This window comes from Callithrix jacchus, chromosome 2, assembly GCF_049354715.1.
Source record: "Callithrix jacchus isolate 240 chromosome 2, calJac240_pri, whole genome shotgun sequence".
NCBI classification, from domain to species: Eukaryota; Metazoa; Chordata; class Mammalia; order Primates; family Cebidae; genus Callithrix; species Callithrix jacchus.
This window is the reverse complement of record NC_133503.1, coordinates 13,431,716-13,441,947: the sequence shown is the minus strand read 5'-3', so window position 1 is coordinate 13,441,947 and position 10,232 is coordinate 13,431,716. Positions and strand designations below refer to the sequence as shown.

At 47.8% G+C, this 10,232-nt stretch overlaps 1 protein-coding gene across 3 annotated transcripts; it reads left to right on the top strand.

The window, feature by feature from the left end:
• Positions 1 to 5,398: 5,398 nt before the first annotated feature.
• LAMTOR4 (late endosomal/lysosomal adaptor, MAPK and MTOR activator 4) lies at positions 5,399 to 10,050 on the top strand. Of its 3 annotated transcripts, none has more exons than XM_035281618.3 (4): positions 5,399 to 5,454; positions 5,968 to 6,048; positions 9,255 to 9,372; positions 9,711 to 10,050. In XM_035281618.3, exons 1-4 carry the CDS (start codon positions 5,452 to 5,454, stop codon positions 9,806 to 9,808), a joined length of 300 nt encoding a protein of 99 aa, XP_035137509.1. In that variant the 5' UTR covers positions 5,399 to 5,451; the 3' UTR covers positions 9,809 to 10,050. The 3 variants fall into 3 exon arrangements, with proteins under 3 accessions (XP_035137509.1, XP_035137512.1, XP_035137514.1); XM_035281621.3 differs by having other exon boundaries at positions 9,694 to 10,050; XM_035281623.3 differs by lacking the exon at positions 5,968 to 6,048.
• Positions 10,051 to 10,232: the final 182 nt, after the last annotated feature.

Here is a 10,232-nt window from a genome sequence, read left to right as displayed (position 1 = left end):
TGGCTTTTGGCCTGACTACCCCCAATAAAGATAACTGAAAAAAGATTTCAAATAAAAATATTTATGGCCAGGCACAGTGGCTCACACCTGTGGGAGGCCAAGGCACTTTGGGAGGCCGAGGCAGATGGATTGCCTAAGCTCAGGAGTTTGAGATCAGTCTGGGAAATGTGGCGAAATCCTGTCTCTACTAAGAACACAAAAATTAGCCAGGCATGCTGGCACATACCTGTAATCCCAGCTACTTCAGAGGCTGAGGTAGGAGAATCATTTGAACCCAGGAGGTGGAGGTTGTAGTGAGCCAAGACTGTGCCACTGCACTCTAGGCTGGGTGACAGAGTGAGGTTCCATTTCAAAAAATAAAATAAAATAAAAATATTTAAAAAGCATCAAAGACCTTATGTGACACTGAAGAATTATCAGGCGAGAATAGGGAAGAGGACTGGAGCTCACGTAGATGGCTTAGGGTTGATTCTAAACCAGGGATATTTGTGAGTAAAGCAGAGACATAAAGCTTGGCTTTTGCCATTCTCAAGAGTAGAGTGGGCTGGGTGCAGTGGTTCATGCCTGTAATCCCAGCAGTTTGAGAGGCCAAGGTACGAGGATCGCTTGACCCCAGGAGTTTCAGACCAGCCTGGGCAACATAGGGAGACCCCATCTCTAAACAAAAAAAATTAGCCAGGTGTGATGGCATGCACGTAGTCCCAGCTACCTGGGGGACTGAGGCAGGAGGATCGCTTGAACCTGGGAGGTCAAGCCTGCATTGAGCTGAGATTGCACCACCGCACTCCAGCCTGGGTAACAAGGTGAGACCCCATCTCAAAAAAAAAGAGCGAGAGAGATATGGAGTGAACAAGTGAACATGGGTGAAAGTCCTTTGGCAACGGGGAAGGTAGACTTTAGAGAAGCATCTTCTGCTGTTTGTCGGGACTCTGATCCATGGGAATTCACTGAAAGGCAGAGATGTATTTTTGGTGGCTTCATGCATTATAGCAATGAGAGTTGGAGCTTAACCTTCACCAAAGGGAAGACGCTATGTAACAGTCCCTGTACTGGGTTGGAAACTGAATAATTTTACTCTGGTTATTGGGGTGAACTGTACTCCCAGGGATTTTTGGTGTGGCTGCAGAACTTCAAACCACGTGTCTGAACTATTAAGTACCTTAGATATCTAGTAGTGGAAACTGTTCAGAGTAATAGTGCCTTAGGTCTTAAAAATATTTTTTCAAATAAAATGTATAGAAAACTCCAATTTTAAGATCTCAGCAGCTGCGCACTGCAGCTCATGCCTATAATCCCAGCACTGTGCAAGGCTGAGGCAGACAGATGACTTGAGTCCAGAAGTTTGAGACCAGCCTGGGCGACATAGTGAGACCTCATCTCTAAAACAAACAAAAATTTAAAAATTAATTTGTGGATTTAAGCATGTTTGTTATGTTTGAATGCACTATAGTTATTGTCCTGATTGATTTCAAAATGTTACTTTTTTGGCCAGTGGGAGCTTCTCAAGTTGGCTTTAGAGTTCTTCTAATACAACCCTAGTTACCAATAAAGTGATCTTTAATTTCTATGGTTTTATTATTGCTTTTTTTTTTTTTTGAGACTGAGTCTCACTCTATCATCCAGGCTGGAGTGTAGTGGTGCAATCTTGGCTCACTGCAATCTCTGTCTCCTGGGTTCAAGTGATTCTCCTGCCTCAGCCTCCCAAGTAGCTGGGATTACAGGTACCCACCACCCCACATGGCTAATTTTTGAATTTTTGGTAGAGACGGGGTTTGGCCATGTTGGCCTGGCTGGTCTCAAACTCCTGAGCCAAAGCAATCTGTCCACCTTGGCCTCCCAAAATGCTGTATTACAGGTATGAGCCACTGTGCCTGGCCTCCATCTTTTATCTATCTGCATCCTCTCCCTGCAGAGTGGCCTAGAAACTATGTTACCCCATATAAATGAGTACTTACAATGCCCAGATATGCATTTCTAATTCCCCACAAATCCTTAGGGAATCAACAAATTCCAAGTCTGGGGCATAATAGGTATGAAGATGCCAGAGTTATATCAAAAAGGACAAGCCAACTTGGCAAAAATTGTGAAAATCTGAATATTAGAGAAGACAATGATTGCACCGATTCAACTACACCAAATCAATAAAAACCTGTGTTTTGGCCAGGCACGATGGCTCACACCTGTAATCCCAGCACTTTGGGAGGGCAAGGTGGGCAGATCATGAGGTCAGGAGATTAAGACCATCCTGGCCAGTATGGTGACTACTAAAAATACAAAAATTAGCTTGGTGTGTGGTATGTGCCTGTAATCCCAGCTACTCAGGAGGCTGAGACAGGAGAACTGCTTGAACCAGGGAGTTGGAGGTTGCAGTGAGCCGAGATCGTGCCATTGCACTCCAGCCTGGGTGATAGCAAGACTCTGTCTCAAAAAAAGGAATAAATAAATAAATCTGTGTGTCCATAATGGTACTCAAAAAGGTAAAGCCTTTGTCACACTGGACATGGCGGCTCATACCTATAATCCCAATATATTGGGAGGCCAGGGCAGGTGGATTACTTGACCCCAGGAGTTCAAGACCAACCTGGGCAAAACAACATGACCCTGTTTCTACAAGAAATAAAAAAAATCAGCCAGGTGTGGTGGTGCATGTCTGTGGTCCCAGTTTTTCAGGAGGCTAAGGTGAGAGGATTGCTTGAGCCCAGGAGTTCAAGGCTGCAGGGAGCCATGATCGCACCACTGGACTCCAGCTTGTGCAACAGAGCAAGGTCCTTTAAAAAAAAAAAAAAAAAGAAAAGAAAGAAAGAAAATTAAAAGAGAGAGACAAACGAAAGACAACTTCAATAGGAAAATGAGAAAAGAGTTGAACTGGGCCGAGCACGGTGGTTCACATCTGTAATTCCACCAATTTGGGAGGCCAAGGTGGGCACTTGAGGTCAGGAGTTTGAGACCAGCCTGGCCACATGGTGAAATCCCGTCTCTACTAAAAATACAAAAAAATCAGTCGTGCGTGGTGGCACTTGCCTTTTATCCCAGCTACATGGGAGGCTGAGGCAGGAGAACTGCTTGAACCCGGGAGGCGGAGGTTTCAGTGAGCCGAGATCATACCACTGCTCTCTAGCCTGGGTGACAGAGCAAGACTGTCTCAAAAATAAAATAAAATAAAATAAAAAGGCCAGCACGGTGGTTCACATCTGTAATCTTAGCACTTTGGGAGGCCAACGCAGGTGGATTGCCTGAACTCAGGAGTTTGAGACCAGCCTGGGCAACATGGTGAAACCCCATCTCTACTAAAAATACAAAAAATTTAGCCAGGCATGGTGGTGGGCACCTGTAGTCACAGCTACTAGGGAGGCTGAGGCAGGAGAATCACTTGAAACTGGGTGCTGGAGGTTGCAGCAAGCTGAGATCATGCCACTGCACTCCAGCCTGGGCGACAGAATGAGACGCTGCCTCCCAAAAAAAAATTGAACTGATACTTCACAAGAGATGATATCCCAAAAACCAAAGCCATCTGAAAATGTTATGAACCTCATTAACATTTAGGTAAATGCAACTTAGGTAAATGCAAACTAAAATCAGAATGAGAAGCCATTGCACATCCACAAAGTTTACCCTAAAAGTGTGGCAATACCAAGTGTTAATGGAGCTGGAGATAAGTGGGAACTCTGACTCATTGCCAGGGGAGTGTGAGTTGGTCCAACCAACTTGCAGACTTGCAGACTGCAGATTAAAAAAAGATAGGAAACTCCCTGATTCATTTTATCTGGCAACCTGCTCTTTCTACCAAAGATAAAGAACATACCAAAAAGAAAACTACATCCCAGTCTCATTTATGATAATAGATTTTAAAAATTCTAAATAAAGCAGTAAAGCAAATGGGTAGTATAGTTTGTTCCAGTAGATTTTATTCCAGAAACACAAAGATACTTCCCTATCGAGAAATCTATCACCATAATTTATTACATTGAAATCCTTTTTTTTTTTTCTTTTGAGACAAAGTTTCACTATTATTGCCCAGGCTGGAGTGCAGGCACAATCTTGGATCACTGCAACCTCCGCCTCCTGGGTTCAAGGATTCTCCTGGCTTGGCCTCCCAGTAGCTGAGATTACAAGTGTGTACCACCACACCCAGCTAATTGTGTGTGTGTTTTGTATTTTTGTATTTTTAGTGTGTGTGTTTTATATGTTTGTATTTTTAGTAGAGACAGCGTTTCACCATGTTGGCCAGGCTGGTCTCGAAATCCTGACCTCAGGTGATCCACCTGCCTTGGCCTCCCAAAGTGCTCGGATTACAAGCGTAATACAAACTACTGTGCCCGGCTGTGACTGGTTAATTTTTAAATATTTAGAGATGGGGTCTTGCTATGTTGCCCAGGCTTCTAGAATCATTCTTCATATTATTTCACTAACACTGCCTCCACTGCATTAATATCTCAACAGGTCTAGAAGCTATTTAAAACAAAAATTTCCCATGTTTACATACATAGATATATATATATATATATATATATATGTCTATCTATCTGCATTGGCTAGCTGGGGATTCTACTCACAATCACATTGTCCCGGACTGAATCTGGGATTCACTTTGGGAACAAATTCTTGTCTTCAACAAAGAGCTGTCTTGAGTAAGCATAAAAGTAGCATTTGAATAGCTTTTTTTTTTTTTTTTTTTCAGAGAAAGGGCACCCAGGCTGGAGTGCAGTGGCACAATCATAGCTCACCGCACCCTCCAACTGGTGAGCTCAAGAGATTCTTCTGCGTCAGCCTTCCTAGCAGCAGGAATTACTGGCGTGGGCCACCATGCCCGGTTAATTTTCTTATTTTTTTGTAGAGGTTGTTGGAGGCGGGGGGCTAGGGAGGTTATCGCTGTGTTGCCCAAGCTAGTCTCGAACTCTTGTCCTAAAATGATCCGTCCTCCTCCGCCTTTCAAAGCGCTGAGATTACGGGCGTGAGCCACCGCGCCCAGCCTTGAATAGCTTTTCACATGCATTGCACCTTATTCTCTTTTATTCCCTCGGTTTGGGATCCAGTGTGAAACCTGGGAAGGGACTCGCTTGTGGTTACACTGGCTGGAATCCTCGCTCAGGCGGAACCCCGGCTCCAGCCAGTGCGCAGGAGCACAAGCTCAACCCCACCCGCCTCCCACCCCGCCCAGACGCTTCCCTCTGCGGACACTCCCCCTCTTTTTCTTGCTCAGATCCTGAGGGGCGGGGAGATGGGTGTTATAGAGGTGATACCACCAATCAACGTGCGCCTTCGGGAAGCCGCGCTTCGCACTGGCTGGTTGGATCTGACGACATGGCCACGGTCCAATCCTCACGCTAGAGGCAGGGCAAAAATCCAGTGACGCAAGCAGAAGGAGGAGCCCGCCGGTTGCAAGCACGTGACCGGAGCTGAAGCCGGAAGCTACCTATCTGGTAGGGCGCTCCCCTAGCACCTAAGACTGCGATGGTAAGTGAGGACGCATGCGCGGGAGGACCCGCTGGGGGTTCAGCGTCTCTGCTCCCCAATCTTTGTGGGTGCCCCCTCGTGTGCCTGCGCTCCACGCTTACCTCCTGTCCGCCTGGGAAGGGACAGGGGATGGAGATGGGAGGGATGATGACGGGAGTGCTGGGGAGGGGTCTGTGGGAGGGTGTTCTGGGGATGCGGATAGTCTGCGTGGCAGGGGCGGGGACGAGGGGGAGGTGGAGAGAGGATCTGGGGACCAGGATAAGTGGGGCAGCGAAGACCCCTCGGGGTAGCAAAGGTGGGGTGTGAAAGGCCAGGGGAGCCCGGGGGCCAAGACGTGGGTACACATGGAGGCTGGGGAAGATCAGTATTGAGGACCTTGTAGGGAGAAGGGGGCCGGGAAGGGACCTGGCTGGGGAATGAGAAAACCAAGAGACTTGGATTTGCAGGTGCAGGGTATCGGGGGCCATCCATCTCTCTAGCATGCTTCTCACTGCTTGCATCTTTACCCACTAGACTTCTGCACTGACCCAGGGGCTGGAGCGAATCCCAGACCAGCTCGGCTACCTGGTGCTGAGTGAAGGTGCAGTGCTGGCGGTGCGTTCTGGGAAAGGGAGGGGATCCCTTAGTGCACACAGCCCGGTAACCCCTTCTAATATTAGCCCTTCTTTTCTCGGCTTTTTCCTGGTTTCCTGCCTGGCATCTATTAGGTTGGTGCAAAAGTATTTGCAGTTTTTGCAGTTACTTTCAGTAATTGGTTGGTGGAATCTTAGTCTCCTAACTGTTGCAGTTTATTTATTTATTTTTGCGAAGGAGTTTCGCTCTTGTTGCCCAGGCTGGAGTGCAGTGGCATGCTCTCGGCTCACTGCAACCTCTGCCTCCTGGGTTCAAGCGCCTCAGCCTCCCAAGTAGCTGAGACTACAGGTGCTTGCCACCACAAGTGGCCAATTTTTGTATTTTTAGTAGAGACAGGGTTTCACCATGTTGGCCAGGCTGGTCTTGAACTTCTGCCCTCAGGTGATCCACCTACCTCGGCTTCCCAAAGTGCTGGGATTACAAGCATGAGCCACCAGGCCTGGCCTTTACTTGGTATTTCTTAAAGAGGCATTTGTATTTTGTTCCATAGTACTGTATAGTGTTAGGTCCCTAGATGTTTTTGATTTAGCTAGAGACAAAGCTTAAGTTATTGAAAACAATGCAGGTGATAAAGGCTATTGAAGGAATCTAGGATATTAAAAATTCAACATGTTATGACAAGGTAACTAACTTTCCTGGAAGTAGGAATTCAGCCCAACTTAAAGGAGAGTATTTATGGTGGGGAGGTGGACATACAGGTGCGTGGCACCAACCTATCTTAACTGGTTAGTTTATGGTGAACAGATTGGGAAAGGTTTGAGGGAAGAGGAGGATATGGTCGGGGAAGGATCTGATTTTGAAGGATCTTCAAGGCCAAGTTAACACACTTGAACTTAAATCTTGAAGATAATGGGAATTTGAAAGGTTTTTTTGAACAGAAACAAGACCCAGTAGATGGCTGAGCAAGACTGTTCTGTTAGTGATGTGAAGATGGGCAGAAAGGGGAGTCAGAGATGAGACTGGGTCAGACATAGTGGCTCATGCCTGTAATCCCAGCACTTTGGGAGGCTGAGGTGGGTGGACCATGAGGTCAGGAGTTCAAGACCAGGCTGGCCAACCTGGGAGGTGGAGGTTGCAGTGAGCTGAGATGGTGCCATTGCACATGCACTCCAGCCTGGGTGACAGAGGGAGACTCAGTCTCAAAAAAAAAAAAAAAAAAAAAGAGAGAGAGAGATGATACTGCACAGGTAGCAGTAAGAAGGAGAAGGAGCAAGGAGAGAAGAATTTTTTGTTTTTTTTAAAGCAGAGACTCAGTGTCACTCAGGCTGGAGTGCAGTGGTGCGATCACCTCTAGCAATCCTCCCACCTAAGCATCCCTAGTAACTAGGACTACAGGCAAGCACCACCACATACAGCCATTAAAAAAAAAATTTTTTTTTTTAATAGAGACAGGGGTCTTTTGTTGCCCAGGCTGGTCTTGAACTCCTGGCCTCCTGCAATCCTCCTGCCTTGGCCTCCCAAAGGGCTGGAATTACAGGCCTGAGCCACTGTCCTTGGCCAGGAGAAGGTATTTTAAATGAGGAATCAGCATATCTTGGTAATGACTAGAAATAGGTAATAAAGGAAATACTTCTCTAGCCAGAACTCAGAAGCCTGAAACATGGCCCTGCATGGGTGGCTCACGCCTGTAATCTCAACACTTTGGGAGGCTGAGGTGGGTGGATCACTTGAGGTCAGGAGTTCAAGACCAGCCTAGCCAACATGGTGAAACCCATCTCTACAAAAAATTAGCCTGGTATGGTAGCACATGCCTGTAGTCCCAGCTACTTGGGAGGTTGAGGCAGAATTGCTTGAACCCAGGAGGCAGAGGTTACAGCGAACCAAGATTGCACTACTGCACTCCAGCCTGGATGACAGAGTGAGACTCCTTCTTGAAAGAAAGAAAGAGAGAGAGAGAGAGAGAGAGAGGGAGAGGGAGGTTGGGGTAATCAAGAAAGGAGTGGATTGGGAAGGAAGTGGATAAGGATAAGGGGAACTTTGATGGCCCAACTTTAGACATTGAGTTTGATGTAAAATAGCAGTTAATATATATTGCTAGTTCAGCAAAAGGAACTAAATCTCGTGGAGGCCTCTATCAAGGAAGAGGAAGTTGAGACTAGCACCAGAACAAAGGAAGCCCAGGCCACGGTCCCATCACTCACTGTAGGGTTCAGCAGAGGGAGGGTTTCAAGGAAAAAGGGCATGTTTTTGAGATTCTACAGAGAGAGCAGCAAATGTGAAGACTGAGAAAACGATGGAGCCATTAAGAGGTCAGTGGTGGGCAGGCATTCATTTTGGAGAATGTGGTTTTATCAGATAGGCAGGGACATAGGAGAAATCCAGTTTCACGGGGTTAGAATAGAAAGATCAATAAAGAGATGGTTGGCCAGGTGCAGTAGGTCACGTCTGTAATCCCAGCATTTTGGGAGGCTGAGGTGGGCAGATCATTTGTGGTTAGGCGTTTGAGACCAGCTGACCAACATGATAAAACTGTCTCAACTAAAAATACAAAAAATTAGCCAGATGAGCCAGGTGTGGTGGCTCACGCCTGTTATCCCAGCACTTTGGGAGGCTGAAGTGGGTGGATCACCTGAGGTCAAGAGTTTGAGACCAGCCTGGCCAACATGCTGAAACCCCATCTCCACTAAAAACAAAAATTAGCTGGGCATGGTGGCAGGCGCCTGTAATCCCAGCTACTAGGGAGGCTGAGGCAGGAGAATTGCTTGAACCTAGAGGCAGAGGTTGCAGTGAGCTGAGATTTTGCCACTGTACTCCAGCCTGGGCAACAGAGCAAGACTCCATCTTAAAAAAAAAATTAGCCAGGTGTGGTAGTGCTGGTGCATGCCTATAATCTCAGCTACTTGGGAGGCTGAGACAGGAGAATCGCTTGAATCCAGGAATTGCTTGCAGTGGGCCGAGATTGCACCACTTCAGTCCAGCCTAGGCAACAGAGCAAGACTCTGTCTCAAAAAAAGGAAAAAAGATAAGTTGCGCTCATCCAGGGAAACCCAGTATTATGGGAAACAGGATGGCATCTAGAGCGTGACATCATAGTGGGATTTCAGGTTGGTTTTTCCAAAGCTGGGGGGAGATGGTCTAAATGTCAGAGCCAAGGTGACTCTGCCTAGAATTCCTTCCTGAGCCTATGGCGTAACGCCCGCCCCTGTCCTTCCTCCATCTACATGCAGTCATCTGGGGACCTTGAGAATGACGAGCAGGCAGCCAGTGCCATCTCTGAGCTGGTCAGCACGGCCTGCGGTTTCCGGCTGCACCATGGAATGAATGTGCCCTTCAAGCGCCTGTCTGGTGAGCCCCTGCTCCTGCCCTTGGTGGTGGTACTGGGGGGGTGGGCTGCTTCCAGAGGCTTCTTCCTCTTAGCCTCCCAACATTTCCTCCTGTGGTCTCAGGTCTGGCCACCTTCCTCCCTTTGGGACTGCCCTGTATCAGAATTGTGAATGAGAAAGCCAGAGAACGGAGATATAGCAGAGGCCACTCATCTTCAAGTCTCTGAGTCTAGAACAGAATTTCTTTGGCTTTGATCCCAGCCAGTTTGTGCAGGCCCTGCCCTATGGAGTCTGTCACACCCACTAACTCTGTGCTCCCTTCCCTCTCCTGGGGCGGGGGAAGGTGTGTCTCTCCTCCAGTGGTCTTTGGAGAACACACGCTGCTGGTGACCGTGTCAGGACAGAGGGTGTTTGTGGTGAAGAGGCAGAACCGAGGTCGGGAGCCCATTGACGTCTGAACTGCTGGAGGGCAAGGGTCGGAGAAACGGATTGGGTCCTGGGCCTCTGTGATGAGGCAGGCACAGCCATTGGTCTTGGCTTGCTGCTAGAACTAGGGCCTTTGCTAGCCCACCTCCCACCCCTACCTGGAAGGGCCGAGGCTTGGGGACTCTGAGCTGTGTTAAGGAGAACAAGGGCAAGGAGACCTCCCTTTGTGCTCCCTCCCTTCCTCCCTAATAAACACGAGTCTGATGTTCTCCAGCCCAGGGCCATGTGTGTTTAGTGTCAGAGTGGTTACACCCCATGTCTGTCTTCCACATTCTGGGGAGAAAGTCATGCACCTTAGCCCAAGTTGGGTGCAGCAGGGCTGCTTCTGTGTGCTATGGAACTGGGAAGCAGAAAAAAGTTGGAGGGGGTTGGGTGTGGTGGCTCATGCCTGTAATC